The sequence below is a fragment of the Stegodyphus dumicola genome, chromosome 1 (genome assembly GCF_044657685.1).
Source record: "Stegodyphus dumicola isolate Sdum_Otavi_A_Nest chromosome 1, ASM4465768v1".
Lineage (NCBI taxonomy): Eukaryota > Metazoa > Arthropoda > Arachnida > Araneae > Eresidae > Stegodyphus > Stegodyphus dumicola.
In genome coordinates this window covers 151,984,668-152,002,956 of record NC_140768.1, presented here as the reverse complement: position 1 = coordinate 152,002,956, position 18,289 = coordinate 151,984,668, and the positions used below count along the sequence as shown (strand labels likewise).

General features: G+C 34.3%; 1 protein-coding gene across 3 annotated transcripts in view; it reads left to right on the top strand.

Moving 5' to 3' along the window:
• Nucleotides 1-299: 299 nt before the first annotated feature.
• The window catches only part of Usf (upstream transcription factor usf), a 73,635-nt gene continuing 55,645 nt past the window's right edge, over nt 300-18,289 (top strand). The window contains exons 1-2 of one of the 3 annotated variants that reach the window (XM_035373928.2): nt 300-661; nt 1,517-1,576. In XM_035373928.2, the coding sequence (XP_035229819.1) occupies nt 630-661; nt 1,517-1,576 (92 nt within the window). In that variant the 5' untranslated portion in view covers nt 300-629. Of the gene's footprint in view, nt 662-754; nt 817-1,516; nt 1,577-18,289 lie in introns of those variants that run through there. The other 2 variants (XM_035373927.2, XM_085822155.1) reach the window with 2 other exon arrangements.

Here is an 18,289-nt window from a genome sequence, read left to right as displayed (position 1 = left end):
CCCATTTTCCTGGCGGCCTCCCGTAGGCGCTTCTGACTTTTGTGACACCACAAAAGGAGGTGAATTATTTCTACCCAAAAATACGACGCAAAATTCCCTATCGCATAGGCCGTATACCGATAAAATAGGCTCAGGATACGGATACCGATCGATTTTACCGAAAGTAACGAGTAACGATACGATAGTAACGAGTACTGGTTCACCGAGTAACGAATACATACGGGTACACAATTTCTCGTTACTTCTACAGCACTAGTTTCTTCTACTTTATACACTTATGATCTCGAATTTCTGTGAGAGATAGTGAAACGATTGCTAAAGCGTATTGTGGAAGGGAAGTAGTTCGTTATTAATTTTGTCTAATAGAGGAGATTAACCACTTAATTGTTGCTTTTGTATAAGAAATCAATGCAAAGAAATTTCAGAATGCTGTAGAGATATTTATTACTACAGAATTTTTAAGTTTAGGGGCGGCGCATGAACATTTTTACTGCGCTGACTTGCAACTAAGTGGGAAAAGCGCCATATTGTCACATGTTCATATTTGCGACTCACATGACCTGTTGTTTGTCCCCGTGATCACTACCACATTACTTCCTGGCAAATTCAAAATATTTACCTTTGACCACATGGATATGCTTGATGAAGATTTAGATGGCAGGTAAGAACACAAAAATAACATCTACCGATCGAATCTACATGCCTATACTTCTTCCTTTCCAGTTCACGAACCAACCCTGGTTGAAAATTTCCCTTTGCGTGATTACCGTGCTAAGCAGGAAGTAGTGGTTGCTATGGCCTAAACCAGCTTTCATTGTATTCAAAATCTATAAATTCTTAATATTTAAAAAGTTTTTAAGTCTTTCTCTAAATTTATCGTTTATTCTCCTAGTTTACAATATCATTTCGAATGGAAAAATATTATTTATGTTTAATAGTCTGAAAAATCCTAAGTATTATCAGACGTGCTTTAATTAATTCCGTTTTAACTAGTATTCTTTATAATTCCTTCTTTATGTACATAGATTAACATTAATTAAAGTGTATTGTTACCTTAAGTTGTGAAGTGAAATTTGCAGATCATTGAAGAGTAAAAAATGTTTAGTGGAGTAATAACTTAATAACTGTATTTTAAATAAATTTATTGAGCCATTGTTACGGAATTCATAACTTGATAATTTTTTTTTATAAATTTTGTTACATTTTCTGTACCTGTTTTTCAACGAGAAAAAAACGAAATCTTAAAATTGTTGATGTGTTATATGTTCCAGTGTTGAAGGTATTGCTTGCATTATCACTCTTCATTTCTTATACCTTTTAATAATATATTTTGAGTGCGTTTATTCTTATTTATTAGTTGTGTATTTGATTTACCATGTGTGATGAATTGCAGTAAAAGTACACGTTTTGTTTCACGAAAGGCTTTTATGATATTTAAAACTTTTGCCTTATTATTTTTGTTTAAAGTTGAGAACATAAACTTTTATGTTGACTAAATCATATTTTCTTTTTATAGACCTACTCGAACCATTAAAACAGAGAAGGGTTACATGCAAGAAGTTTATGTAGACCCAAAGTAAGTATATATTTATTCGTGGTTTTCATTAATTCATTTCATTGCTTGCAGCACCATCCATTTCTCAAATTGCTTATAAAATTAGTTTATGAATTTGAACATATATTAGAGTAAATAAAATTACATACAGGAAGTTTTGCAGAAATTAGGTGAATTTCCTTAAAAGTGCGTTATATACTGTTTTTAAAATTTCAGATTTCATAAGCAGTTCGAATGATTGTTAAACTGATAGTTAGAAAGGAATGTTACTATTTAAAAATGGACATTTAATATTACTGAAATAAAAACATGTCTTTCCTTCAGAATCTCGTGGAAAGCTTGCACATAAATTCAATTACTATAACTTACTATAATTTAGAAAATCCTAACTTATTATAACTGCATTCAGTTAAAATAGATTACTACAACAGTTTTATATTACTGTAACTCTATTCAGTTAAACTCGAGATTAATTTGACAGTACTCTTTAACTGTTCTAAGTGGATAAACATGGGTAAATTTTTGTAGGAGGGGGGATACATATTTATTCTATTGCAAGTGAACTGTATTTTTCTGTTTGCTTAAACAAAGATTGTACTGTTAAAACAAATACTATTACAGTTTACATTCTAGGAATAACATGATATTTTTTATCTTGAGAAATGAAATCTGGTGAAAAGCATAATATGAATTCCTCATTAGCGATGATATGTTATAATTAATTCTTCATTAATTTATTTTAGAATGATTCAGTCAATTCAGTTCATTTTAGAATTAATTCTTCATTAATTTATTCACTAACATTCTTTCATTCACTTGTCTTTTGAATATAAATCTGTATGTATGCTATGAAGCAGGTAATATTTTAAGAGCAGGGGCGTAACTAGAGGGGGGCAAGGGGGGCATCTGTTCCCGGGTGCAGAATCCAAGGGGCGCCAAACTGATGTTACAACATTTTAGAATTAAATGTTTTCCATCCTTGGCAAGCAGTAGGGGGCGCGAAATCTTCAGTTGTCCCTAGGCGCTGAAAACCCTAGCTACGACTCTGTTTAAGAGGCTATTCAAATTTAACAACAGTTTTATTACAGTTATTTAATCTGTTTTAGATTTATGATCTCTGTTGAGAAAATAAAAAACATTATATAATTGCTTTTCCTTTTCTAACAATACATATCTTCTCCCTCTTTTTTTTTTTTTTTTTTTTTTTTGTTTGTTTGTTTGTTTGGTATTTCTAACAACATACATAATGGTTTTTTGGTTTCTACGAGTTGCAGTTTTGCTGTTTCTATCAGTGCACAGTTGCCTTTGTTTCTAAAAGATATACAATTGCGAAATGTTATGTGGTTACATGTTATTGAATTAAATAATGTGGATGTACAGTCAAAAGTCATTAATTCAGACACCCATAATCCGGACCTCAAAGCTAAAAAACTTTCTGCGCATGCGCCGCGTTGACACATATGCTGCAAGCGCAGAATACATTTTCGCGTGCGTGTTTAATGTATAACGGACGGTATAAGCTAAAATTATCTAATTATCTATTTCAGTTAATGTTGATGATTGCATTGTTCCTTAATCTTCGAATTGGATGCGGCTTATTATTTTTTGCAGACTGTAAGAGCAATTTTATAAAAGTAAACTTGAACTTTCGATTATGTCAAATAAAATTTCCGATGCTGGAGCTCCCAAAGGATCTACAAAACGAAAGTATGTTTCGATGTCCGTCAAACAAAAAGTGGAATTTCTGCGAAAAATGGATAAAGACATGAAGAAGGTGACAGAGAGGTTAGTGAAAACGAAAAAATTTCGATTGATGAGTTAGTCGGTATTCTCGGCACAGCAGTTACGGGACTTGAACAGCGGATCTTTGTAACTGAACAAGAAATTATGTCTGTTTATAGAATTAAAGAGAAAGTATTATCACATGAAACGAAGCAACTTACATTGAAGGAAATGTTTAATAAAGTAAACAAATAAATATTAAGCTTTTTCTTTTTGTAAATTTTGATACCCTTTAGATCATAATTGTTCTTTATTTCATAAATTACGGTTTCATATTTTAATTTTAGAATTTCTGCATGCCATCTTACGAGATTTAAACTGATGATCTATAATCTGGAAAAATCGATAATCCGGAATCGCCGAAGTCCTGACGAGTCCGGATTAACAACTTTTGACTGTATAATGCATTCTTATTGCCTTATGGTTAACACATAATTTTTTTATTACAAGCCAATAACCATGTCATACACATTCTTTCAAATTAATTTAATAGCTTCTAAAAAATTAATTACACTGTTTTATCCTTTTCTATTATTTAAATCTACAAGTATTTTTAATAAAATGCATGAATAAATCTATTAATTTTCAATGGCCTCTAAAGCAGAGCTTGTAGTCTGTGTACTTTGCCGTGTTGTATTATAATGTGTAAAACAAAGTAGTCACCTGTAAAACAAGGAGAGAAAGTTTTGGGTTAATCTTTGGATTATGGTAACTTGGCAATTTTTTGGCGACAAACTCTGCTGCAGCAACCCTCTATTTTTTTCGCCGCCGTTTTGTCTTCACGAAATAAAGATATGTTTCTTTTCTTTTTATTTACTCAACACTTTTTACAACAATCTGCTAGCCGAATTACACTTATGCTAGAAATTTTATGGAACAAAACTGCTTAATCATGACAAATATTAACTGCAAAATAGGGGAAAATTGCAGAATCGCAAACTCCTTGCCGCGTTTTTCACAATCGCACATACACACTAACCGTGTACACGTCGACTTATTTTTAAATTAAAAAAACATCCCAAAATTGCACAAAAATGGCATTGCGCACACTCTTTATCCATCTACACTGCTATTTTCTCATAAATTACTAAAATTTGAACGAAAATGCAGGAAAATTTTGTGAATCTTTAAACTCAAGTAAAAAGCACATATATGAAATTACCTGATCGCGAAAAAGTATATACCCTTTCCAAGGATGAACATTTGCACGTATAAAATAAATAAAATATCCAAAAACTTTTACCTCTAAATTATCTATTATAAACGTCATCAACGAATTTATAACGCAAACATTAAAAATGGTTGCAAATACTTAGTGTCAAATATTTAAATTATTTCCATGCACGTTTACTTCCACTGAAACGTATACCAAATTGCTACAAACATATAATTCACAAAATAACTATCATTTAATTAAAATATAATTAAATTAAAAAACACTAATTAAAATATAAATAAGCACATACATTAAATTAATAAAAATTAGCTTACAATCCTAATTACTTTAAACTAAATCATTGCTAATAACAATTTTACAATAATACCATATTAATTTATTTACTCCTTACATTTAGAACAATGCATAAAAATAATATCTGTTAGAACCCAGCCTCAGTTGTTATTTTTCTTTTCATAGTTTGTCACTGTAAGAATGGCAACCATCTGATTTTCGTTGTAGTTTGTTGTATTTCTACGAATTTTGAAAATAAATATGATGCTGTAGAATTTTATATGTAAAGTTATTTTATTTTAAGTTTATTAGGAGAAAGGAGAAAGGTTAGTTCTTGCAAATCTCGAACAATTTTGGTGACTCGGACGTGATCGGTAAAACAAGTCAAGGTAATTTCATTGGTTTTATCGAATTTAATTCTATTTGACTTTATTGAATTTATTTTTATTGAAATGGAATCGTTAATTGAGAAACGAAAACCTGTCAGAGCATCTTTTACGAGAACAATTAATGCAATTTTGCAGGAATTAGGAAAGGAAATTCCTGATGAAGAATTCATAAAAACGAATCTTGTTACTTTAGAACGTTTATCTGTTGAAATTAATGCATTTGATACTCAAATATTAAATTCGGAATTTTCTTCAAATGACAATTTTGAAAATGAATGGGCGAAAATTGAAGAATACAAAGAAAAATTAGATTTAATACGAGTAAAAATGGAGTTATTCTTCAATCGCCAAACGACACTATCCATTTTCAGTGTTCCACCAAATTCGAACAAACGGAAACTGAAATTACCTAAAATAGAGTTAAAACAATTCGGTGGCAAAATTAAAGATTGGTTACCATTTTGGGGGCAATTTCGGCGAATACATGAAGATAAATAAATTCAAAACGAGGATAAGATGCATTATCTCGTTCAAGCGACTCTACCCAGTCCGAGACCACGGGATATTGTAAACAGCTTCTCTGCAACTGCCGAAAATTATGAAAAGGTTATAGTAAGCTTAAAAAATAGGTTTGGCACGGAAGAATTGTTGGTAGAATTCTATATTCGGGAATTATTAGGTTTGATTATTAAAAATGTCACTGATCAAAATGGAAAATACAGTATATTAGAATTGTATGACAAGTTAGAGTCGTATTTACGTTCGTTGGAGTCAATAGGAATGACAAGCGATAAATATGCTGCAATGCTGTTTCCGCTCGTGGAATCTTGCATTCCCGAGGAAATTTTACGAGTTTGGATTAGAAATCATGCATCAATAATTACAGCAGAAAATTCTCACTCTGAGAAATTGAAACAATTATTATTGTTTTTAAAAAATGAAGTGGAAGGAGAGCAGAGAATTTCTTTGGCAAAAGCTGGATTTAAATTAATTGATTTGGGTGCTAAGAGAGAAAGTAGAGGAGATAAAAGGAACTAGAGTGAACATTTCGTGCCTACAGCAAATGATTTATTCTCAGGCCATAATAAAGCAACCAATTATAGTGAGAAGAATTCTTGCATATTTTGTGAAAAATTTCATGAAAGTCGAGATTGCTTTGTTGCTCAGAAGATGCCTCTGAGTCAAAAGAATGATGAAATTAAGAAAAAGGAGGTTTGCTTTATCTACCTCAAAATTGGACACAGGGCCAAGCAATGTAAGACAAATGTACGATGTATGATATGCTCAAAAAGACATTGGGGTGTCATGTGCCCAGATTTGCCCACGAATCAAAAGGGCAATGATGTTGAAAAGAATAAAGAAGAGGAAACACAAAACGTATCACTTGCGAGCACCAATTCCATAGATGAAGTGTTTCTTCAAACACTATTAATTAATATAGACGCAAATAAAAAGCAGGAGACTGTAAGGACACTTATCGATACAGGATCGCAACGTTCATACATATTAAAGGAGACTGCTGTAGACATAGGGTGCCACGCAATTGGATCTGAATCTTTAATCCATGCACTTTTTGGAGGAGTAACAACGAAGAGAGAAATTCACAAACGCTGTGAAGTGAACGTTAGAAGCCTAAGAGGTGATTTTTCTAGACGACTAATCTTGTTGGAACAGTTGAAGATTTGTGGACCAGTAGTCAGTTTACATCCTGGACCATGGATAGAAGAACTAAGACAGAAGAATATCCATGCATCTGATGTAGGAAAAAAGGATTTGAAAATAGAAGTTCTTATTGGAGCTGACGTCGCAGGTGTTCTGTTAACCGGAAGAATTCAGAAATTAGAAAATGGACTGACTGCTGTGGAATCACTACTTGGATGGACAATCATGGGAAAGATAAAAGATAACGTTTCAGGAAGAAACTCCTTGTCCATGTCTTCAACCATAATGTCGATGTTGACTCACAGCAGTGACATAGAAAACTTGTGGAAGCTAGAAGCAATGGGAATTACAGATGCCAAAGAAAGTAAAACTGACTCAGAGTTAGAAGAAGCAGTGTGGGATCACTTTTACAAGACTCTGAAGAGGGTGGATGATCGCTATGAAGTCAGTTTACCTTGGATCAACGATAAAGAAGGTTTACCAAGTAACAGAGAAGTTGCTGAAAAGCGATTGATTTCCACGACAAAGAAGCTCATGTTGAAAGATAAATTTGAAACATACAATGCAGTGTTCGAAGAATGGCTCAAATCTGGAGTAATAGAAGAAGTAACAGAAGAAGAGGAACGAGTTAACAATCATTATCTTCCCCACAGACCGATCTTCAAAGATAACTGTACAACAGCAGTAAGGCCTGTATTTGATGCTTCGTGCAAGCAAAAGAATTTCCTGTCACTTAATGACTCTTTAGCAAAAGGTCAAAATTTAATTGAATTAATACCTAGACTGCTTCTTGAATTTAGGCAAGGAAAAATAGGGATTATCGCAGATACGAGGGTTGGAACTTTAATAGTGGCAACACAGCTGAAAAAACGCTATACAACAAAACCAAAGAATATCGCGTATACCACAGGTCAACTACATACCTACCTTACCTCTCAGCAAAAAGACTCGTCGTGCCTACGTCACGCGCATGCGGAGTGACGCGAAGAACGGATCCTTGTATTAGCTTGCGGTCTAAAGTAAGTGCTGTCAGGATGTTTTTAAAACAAGAACAACAATGTTGGATAAAAATTGAATGTGCCAGAGGTCGTACAGCACGACAGTGTCATCAAAGGCTTCAAGAGGCTTGCGGGGAATCTGCATTGCCTTACAGAACCGTAGCAAGATGGGTGAAAGCATTTAGTGAAAGACACCAAAACATGGCAGACATGCTGCGGCCAGGTCGTCCGAGTGTCAGCGATGCAGAACTGCAAGCTGTTGCCGCACTAATGGACAGTGATCGCCGCCAAACGATTCGTCAGCTGGCCGGACAAACAGGATTAGCGCATACGACTGTGCTGCACATTCTGAAGGAACACCTGTCCATGAGAAAAATTGCTTCACGATGGGTTCCACATCAATTGACGGAAATGCAGAAATGGCTACGATACGATGCTGCCCGAACCCACCTGGAGTGCTATGAGCGCGAAGGAGATGCTTTTTTACGCCGGATGAGACTTGGGCCCGATCATACCAGCCAGAACTGAAATGCCAATCAAACGAATGGCGTCATCACGGGTCACCACGACGTTCGAAATTTCGTCAGAACCCCAGCAATGTGAAAGTTATGGTGATTCTCATGTACGACTGTGATGGTGTCATCCTAACGCATACCGTTCCCCCACAGCAGACCATCACTGCACAGTATTACTGCTCATTTTTGGAGCACAATCTCCGACCAGCTTTGAGAAAAAAACGGCGACACTTTCTGCAGGACGCTCCTCTCATTTTGCATGACAATGCTCGGCCGCATGCAGCGCAAGCTGTGACTTATTTGTTCAAGCGATGGGGGCTGGGAAGTGCTTTACCATCCATCATATTTCCCAGATCTAAGCCCTTGTGACTGTGAATTAATTCCTAAGATGAAGGAACCACTTCGTGACACTCGCTTCCAAACTGTTCCTGAGATTCTTGTGGCAGTAGACCGGTCCATCCAAACTATCAACAAAGCAGGCGCTGCTACAGGTACTCTGCGACTTCCACATTGTTGGAAATGGGTTGTACACAATGCTGGCGACTATATTGAAGGACTGTAAAACATGGTGACATAAATCACTTTTGTATTCCTTGTAAATAAATAGTTGCCACTATTAAAGTTCCAACCCTCGTATTAAAAGAGCTTTTCTTCAAATATCTGTTCAAAGATCTGATCGGGATTTCCTAAGATTCCTATGGTGGAAAAACTTGGAACAAAAGGAAATAAGAAAATTTCGCCATTGCAGAGTAGTCTTCAGACTAAAATGCAGTTCGTTTCTTTTAGGAGCAGTGATCAACTCTCATTTAGACCAATGTGAACCTTCTTTGAAGTAAGTGGCTACAAAATTGAAAAATTCCTTCTATGTTGACAACTGTGTCACTTCAGTGAATTCGAATGAAGAAGCAGAATACTTTATTGCAAAATCAACTCAGTTAATGGCAAGTGCTAACTTTGACTTAAGAGGGTGGGAGCAAACAGAACTGAACAGTGGAAAATCTACAATGAGTGAACCATTGAAAGTACTTGGTCTTCTGTGGGATAAATATGAAGATTCTTTGTTTTGTGACATTCCTAATATCAACTTGACTGATCTCTCAGTGACAAGACGAAACATACTATCAATTGTACAAAGAGTTTTTGACCCAATAGGTTTCACATGCCCTTTCACTCTCCTTCCAAAGTTATACTCATACTTGCAAAAGAGCTGGGAAACTAAATTGAACTGGGATGCAGAGCTACCTGAAGATATTAAAAGAAAATTCTTGAAGTGGGTCAAAGAATTGCCCTTGTTATCCTCTGTGAAGATTCCTCGACTACTTTCATTGACAGAAAGACAATCTTTTAGTTTGCATACGTTTGCCGATGCTTCACAGGGATCTTATGCAAGTGCAGTATATTTGAGAAGTCAAAGTGACCCTAGTGCAAGCCAAAGCACGAGTGGCTCCCTTGAAAAAAATAAGTATACCATGACTTGAATTGCTTGCTTGTCTTATTGGGGTGCGATTAGCATCATTTGTCAAGAAGAACCTTAAGGTCGAAATTTCAAAGGACCGATTCGTCAACAGCACTGTTCTGGATAAAGAACGTAGAAGTTTGGAGCCCTTTTGTGAATAACAGAATTTGAGAAATTAGAATCCTGTCGGATCGTGAAAATTGGCATCATGTACCAGGTGCGGAAAACCCAGCCGATATGCCATCAAGAGGATGTTCTGTGAAGAAACTCATTGTATCAAGATGGTGGGAGGGCCCACCTTGGTTGGCACTGCCGGAAGAAGAATGGCCTCGTTCTATCCCAATCGATAATAAAGAAGAGGTTAATACTGAAAAACGTAAAGCAGTTATAGTTTCATTAAGCAATGTTAGAGATATGTCTTCACAATTCTTTGGCTATTTTTCAAATTATAAGAAAATACTTAGAATGATTGGGTGGATACACAGATTCATAGGAAATACCCGAAAGAGGAAAGAAGAAAGAGAATCAGGAGAGTTAAAAGTTTATGAATTGATAAGGGCTGAGAAATCTATCGTGCAGATTATTCAACATGATTCTTTTTCATCTGATGATATTAAGAAGCTGAAGTCAATAAGTGTATTCAAAGATGACGAAGGTATTTTACGTGTCAGGTCTAGGTTGACTGAAAGGAAAGACCATGAAAATTTTATTTATCCGATGTTACTTCCGAAGAATCATAAGATTGTGGAGAAATTGATTATTGATAAACATCTCTCTATGTCTCATGCAGGAATTCACGTACTGATGTCAAAACTTAGAGAGACGTTTTGGATCCTGAAAAGTAGAGCTACGATTCGAAAAGCTTTATATGCATGTGTCAGGTGCAGGAGACATGGAGGTAAACGACTACAGACTGTGCCTGCTACTCTACCAGAAAACAGAGTTAGGGATGCTTGTGTTTTTGAGATTGTCGGCATTGATTTAGCTGTCCCATTAATTTTGAAGGATAAAAAAAAAGCTTGAATTTTACTTTTCACATGTGCTGTTTTCAGGGCGGTCCATTTGGAACTGATTTTGTCCCTTTCAACTCAAGGATTTTTACTTGGTCTTAGAAGATTTATTGCTCGTAGAGGGAGGCCATCGATAATTTATAGCGATAAGGGAAGCAATTTTGTCGGATCCAATAATCTCTTGAGATCGATTAATTGGAATACCATTGAGATAGAAGCTGCCACAAACAAGATCGACTGGAAGTTCAGTCCACCCGCAGCACCATGGTGGGGTGGCTTTTGGGAACGACTTGTTCAAATGATTAAGAAGCTTTTGCGTCGAGTCCTAAGCCAGTCATGTCTGAATTATGAAGAATTGATTAGTGTGCTATGCGACTGCGAAGCAACTGTGAATGCCAGACCACTCACTTATGTGTCAGAGGACTCTGATGATCTCATCCCTTTGACACCGTCCTTGCTTTTAGGTGAAATTCCAGTCTTTGGAGTTCCTGACTTGGATCATCTTGATAAAGTTGATTTCAACAAGAGACTGAGACATTTGCAGAATTTACGAGAGCTCTTGAGAAAGAGATTTAGAAATGAATATCTCGGCCTGCTAGTGCAATGTACATCTACAGTGCCGATTTCTCAACAGATAAAAATCGGGGATATAGTTCTTATCGAATGTGATGACAAACGGTCATCACATTCGATAAGGTCATCACACAAAAAAGGTGTGAATAAGGTCATAAGGTAAATAAGGTCATCACACAAAAAGGTAAATAAAGGTAAATAAGGTCATCACACAAAAAGGTGTTGTGGCCTCTAGCAAAAGTAATTGAACTATATCCCGGAAAAGATGGCAACATTCGAGTAGTTCGTGTCAAAACCATGTCTGAAGAATTAGTTCGACCAATCCAGAGAATATTCCCCCTCGAAATACCTTCATCTTTGGAGTCAGATGAGGCAAATGAAACTGAGATGCAGGGTGAAGACAGTTTAGTCTCAAAATTGCCAAAGAATAATTCAGGTGCAGATTTATCAAAGGACATTAAGACTGTCGTGACTAGAAGTGGACGACAAATCAAAATTCCATCTAGATTTCTAACCTGAACACTATTTGAGTTATTTTAGAGTAGAAATTCAAGAACTTAATTTTTTCTTTTGTTTACTATTTAGCCTTAATATTTGTATGGACAGTATTTTTTATTATATTTGTTTTGATTGATTAAGCATATGTCATCAATCAAAAGGTGGAAGTATTGTTAGAACCCAGCCTCAGTTGTTATTTTTCTTTTCATAGTTTGTCACTGTAAGAATGGCAACCATCTGATTTTCGTTGTAGTTTGTTGTATTTCTACGAATTTTGAAAATAAATATGACGCTGTAGAATTTTATATATAAAGTTATTTTATTTTAAGTTTATTAGGAGAAAGGAGAACGGTTAGTTCTTGCAAATCTTGAACAATATCCTTAAATAATTAAAAATGCTAACTTACCTAATCTTCTTCAGAATCTTGATTACGTGGCGGATAAACTTTTCTTATTTCCTCCGCTAAATAAAAAGCAAAATTCTCTTTATCATAATGCTTCGGAATGGCGCTTTTCATAGCACTCCACGTGCCCTCTACTGTATTCGTATGTGCACCTGTTTCAGAATCTTTAAAATCATACTTATGGTTCACAGCAAGATGTTGAAAACCTTCATCCTCCAAACAGACATATGACTTCCAGCAATCAGATATTATTATTGTACCAGGTAGAATATACTGCTTAATAAAACTTAAGCAATCTTTACTTCTATCTCGCACAACCTTAAAAAAAAAACTTATTACTACCCCTTTCAATCCCACTAAATACCCATTTCGAATTCACTTTAGATAGGGCCATGGGATCCCAAAATTAACCAACACTGTTTCACACAACACAGAATGAAGCTAAATACAAAATGCTATAAAGTATTGCAGATATTTTTCCAGATTTCCCCCCTTTTCGGATTAAAGAAATGTAATTTGTCCATTAATGTCACATGACATATCTCATGATCTCTCATTTCCCTCGCACAAAATAATGTGTAATCGGAACTGAGTACTTCTCACATTATTCCCAAAGTCCTAGGTAGGTAGTAGTAACCTTTATCGCCTACCAAAATGTCGCCAAACTACCTGTTACCATATTCCAAAGATTAGCCAAATTTTGCTATAATTGTTATGTAGTCTTTGTGAAGCTTAATAAGGACAACATATAGTGTTATTTAATCTCACTGAAAAGCATTTTGTATGAAGAAAATAAATGCCTTTATGCTTAAAATTTGATTTATTGAATGTTATTAGGTTTTAGGTTTTTGATTTGGTCTTGATGGATAGAGTAAATCATGTACTTTATAATTATTCAAACGATAGTCCCTCCTTTTTTTAATGCAATAAGTACATCAAATAAAAAAAATGTAAAATTTTATCTATGTTTACTTTGGTCATTGTTTCCCAGTTCAGGCCTTTTCTTTGAAGTTTATCGTGCTCATTGTGCCAAGTTAGCTCAGCATCCCCGTACTGTTGCTGAAAATGATATATGTCTTTTGAATGTAATCTATAGGCATATGCTGGAAATGCATAAAAATTGTTAGATACTTTTTACACTTGCGCTATGGAAAATTATCAATTAAATCCACTGTGCAATTCAGAAACAGAATGGTAATGATTAAAAAAAATTAGAATAATGAGCTTGCAAAAATATATGCAGATTCCCGCCTAGCATGCAGAGTGATGTGTATTGAAATATCATTCAACTTGGTCATATTGGATATTACTGGAAGTTGAGATTTTTGATCATGTTTTCCGAATAGAGATAGTCGGTAGATTCCGATTCCTTTGGAATAAAAAAAGGAAACTGAATGCAAATAGGGCCGGAAACTGAATGCAAATAGGGCCAACTTCCATGAAAAATAGAATTGACATAATTTGCTATAGTTCTTATAAAATGGGAGATTGTATTATTTTTTATTATCAAATGAATGTTTAAATAGTTATTTCAAAAGCGCTAAGTAACCAAATTTTTCTAGAATGTTTTCATTGTCTATTCTTATCTCCCATTCCTCGTACTCAGCTCTTGTATAAGTTAATGTCTCTCTAGATTACCTCAGTGTCCACTGGTGGGCAATAATATGCACATTGGAAAACTATAGCTTAAATTAATCTGAAAGAAATTACTGTATAATTATTGTTACATAGAATTATCTGTATAATGTTCTGCAAGAGAATCTTTTTAAATCCTATAATCCAAAGTTGTGATGTTTATGAAATGGCAGGAAATGCATAATTATTAAATCCGTAGAGTAGTGTATGCATATCAGCAATTTGAGATATACACAATTAATTTGAAAGAGGAAATTTCAAAAGTTCTTTACAATTATAGTATGAGCCTTGGTCTTCACATTTATTATTCATTTCTTTCAACAGTGATTTTTTTTTTTTTTTAGTCGTAATATTTGAAATTTTAATTCAAGAAGTTTTTCGATTTCAGTGTGAAGTTCCCTTTTGGATGATAATATAGTGGGTTAGTTAAAAATGTTCTTTTAGTACTATTTTATTTGGGCATTCAAACCATATGACAGTCTTTTCATGATTTTTATTTTACCTTAACCAAAAATATCTACATTTTTGCATACTTGATGCAGTTCATTATTAAACTTCTTTCCTCTAATCCATCTGTTTGAATGTCATTGTAATGCTTCTTAAAACAAAATTTTCCATATTAAGTTTTTGATGTATATGTGTTTGGAATATGTTAATAACTTCATCATTTAGTTAAATCTAGTGATTTCAAAAATTAATATTTATTATTCATCTAAATATTTTAATGTAAGTTTAAAACAAATACTAAACTTTCTCCTAACACCTTCACTAATCGTAATACTATAGTGTAGTGTGTTTCTTTTGCTAAATTTTCTCCCGACTCCTGTACTGCCAGTTCCAGACGTAACTTCATATAAATGCTGTCTGGGACACTTTACTGAATACCTATTCTCACTCTAGTCTCCCACAGCTATATGTATGCTGGCTTGGATTCCATATCAGGATTCCAGCCAGCATACTGGGAGAATCATGGCTACTGGCCCTATTAATAATCAGGACAACACACATCCTGGATAGGCACATCAAGGCAATGCAGTCTTCATTCATTTCTTAGCTTGTATTGTGAGATAATATAGCTCTGAACCTTTGGTCTGTTCAACCCTGCACAACCACGAGGGAAAATGCAAATTTTGTAACAAAAAATCGAAAAAGGGAGGCTCCAAGAAATCTTGGTGGTGTTTTTACTGGAATGCATGCTTTTCAGATAACTCAAGTAATTTTTTGAGGTTTTGTGAGTAATTTTGCTAAAACAGTTTTGCATCATCACAAGAAATTGGCTGCAAAAGGCATGCAGCAGTCTAATGTTTTGTTAATGATGCTTCTTGCATTTTTATTTAATTTCTTCATACCAAATTTCATTTGCCCAGCAGGGAGCGAGGTTGTGTAATGTAAAAGTTGTAAGTGATTTTACGTAAAAATTTTCTTACGAAAACGTGGATTCTCTTTAAAATATGGTATAACCCTACCTACTTTTCTTTCAATATGATAACCTTACCTTTCCCTGTTAAATTTATTACATTTTGCTGCTTGCTAAATATCTCATGCTCTTCCATGAACTGTATTTTGTTTATAAATTAGTATTATTATCAAAAGAAGCTTTAAATTTGCAGTTTATCATGTTTAAGTGAATATGCATATTTTACGTTTAGCTTCTGGTTTACTTATTTACCCCAAAATAAAGCTGCAAGTTCAGTATTTTATTTATCTGCCCCGTCTTCCTGCCTAGTCCGTTGGTGACTAACTTTTTGCCAACGTGACCTGTGAAAAACAGTAGTGATTTTAAAAAATAGCAACGCATTGAAAATTACATAAAACGGCAATAAATTCATGAAATTAGAAATGAAAGAATTATGCATAATGAAATACTAAAAATTATGTAAAACAAACATCCAAAATGAGACACTGAAAATTACATAAAATGGCAACAAATTAACTAAATTAAAAATATAATAAACATTCATGTAAAAACATGTAACTTTCCTTTTCCCTCCATGTTCTGCTGATGTGCACAGAAATATGTTTTAACTTAAAACATTAAATAACTGCAGTTTCTGTGCACGTGTTTTTTTTTTTTTTTTTTCTTACCATCAGCAGGCAAATTCCTGTAGCATTGTGATTTGTTGCAACAGAAAAACTCCACACATTAATCGCTACAGGCAGAAATCTCAAACGTGACCCTCGAATTTCAAAATCGCACACATTGCACTAGTGCTTTATGAGTGCAACCATTAGTGAGTTGCCAGAGATACATTTCATAAAATTCTCAGTTGCATAATTTGGAGATGACATTTTGCCCCATGATTCTTATCAAGGTTAGGTAGATAGCGTAAATTCTTTTGTGCATCAGTAATCAATTTAGTTACATTTCCCAAATGATGTTTCATATAAACCTGGCCTTTGAAGTAAAACTATGGTTTCTTTGAAATGAATTAAAAATAAAATGGTTTTATGATTTAAAGCAGTGTGTTTCCCAAATGCCAGGCCGTCATACAATCAAAACACTGAATTTAATCCCTATTTTAATGTTATCTTGTGGGCCGTCAAAACTTTACAATGCTTGACTGGAGTACATAGCATAACCCAACAAAAGTTTTTGTATGACAGTGATGACTTCAAGTCTGGCTAGAACATAAAAATATTACTATTGTCTACTGCCATATTCCAATCAACTTTTGTTGAAAACACAGCATTATTTGTTGTCTTGGTAATTATTTGTTACTTCTTAGTTCTTGTAGTTGTGCTTCGTGTATATTTTTTGTACTTATTCATTATTAATTATAATATTATATCACAGCTTATTATTAATGGATGAATGGTAAACAAACATACAAAAAGCCTTGTGCAACCAATAAGTAATAAAATGATGTTCAGACGGGAAAAAGATTTTTGATAATAGTGACAATAAATTGTTAAGTGACATTCAGCCAAGCACGAGTTCCAAGAATGATATTGACAAATGGTTGCATGAGGTGTTATCCATTACACTTGAGGAGGGGGGGGGAGAAGAAAACATTCTGCATTCGACGGTATTTTGTGTATTAAATAAAATTTGGTTTCATGAAAGGTGCTTATTAAAAACTATTGCATGTTAGTTGTTATATGGGCTTGTCAAATGAGTTGTTCAAGGCGCCTCTTGGAGTTAAAGCATCTTAACTACAATAACAAGCTAATACATTTCTTTATAAATAAGAAGAAAGAATTAATAGTGTTTTGTAAATTGTTCAAGACGTAACTCTGTATTGATAACTCTTGTATTGTGTTGCAGGGAAAGCAGTTTCTCCCTTTAACTTGCTTCCATTTATAACAATACTACAGTTACTAATTTACTGGTGATTAATATTTAAAGTGTTAGTATATTCTTAGGAACAAACAGCAAGAGTTTTGTTAATGCATTAGTTCTTAAATGTAACTTAAATGTAATATAAGCCAGTAATGTAAATGAAAGTTCAGTTGCATTTGTTATGATTGTATTCACTTTGTGTTCTTGGATTCTAAGCTTAAGATGGGGCCATTATCTCACTGTGTTATTAACCATGAGAAGACTAAGCAGCTGTTTAAATTAAATGACATTAAGTTTAATCCTCTAAGCTGAAGTGTTAAAACAGTGCTGAGTTTTAAATGCTTTGTTCAGTAGTTGACTGAAAAAGCTGAGAATCAGGCAGATGGTTTTTAATCTTGCATTATTTATTCAGAGATTGTTGTATTACTTGATAAACCATCTTCACACCGGTCAATAACCACTTTGAAGAACCGCTCTGTCCTGAAAATAAGTATGCCCCATGTGTTCTCTAAATGCGTCTCTTTGCATTTATTTTCACTTCACAAAACTAAAGTATTCTTTTAAAGGAAACTTTTCTTGTCATGGAAGAGATAAAAGGAATGCAATGTTATACGTCTAGGAGCCATGCCAAAAAAGAACACTACAAGTACCTGTCATGTTTGTATTAAGATGAGAAGTTGCATCGATATAAACTCTACAACATTTCTATTTTTTTAATGCACTATGATTACTTAATTGCATACTGTGAGTACAGTCAAAAGTCGTTAATTCGGACACCCATAATCCGGACCTCAAAGCTAAAAACTTTCTGCGCATGCGCCGCGTTGACACATGCGCATAGGCGTTCACCCGTGCGTGTAATACTTTTTACGTCTCTGATATGCGTGTGCGCAAGTGCAGAATACGTTTTCGCGTGCGCATTTTATGTATAACGGATGGTATAAGCTAAAATTATCTAATTATCTATTTCAGTTAATGTTGATGATTGCGTTGTTCCTTAATCTTCGAATTGGATGCGGCTTATTATATTTTGCAGACTGTAAGAGCAATTTTATAAAAGTAAACTTGAACTTTCGATTATG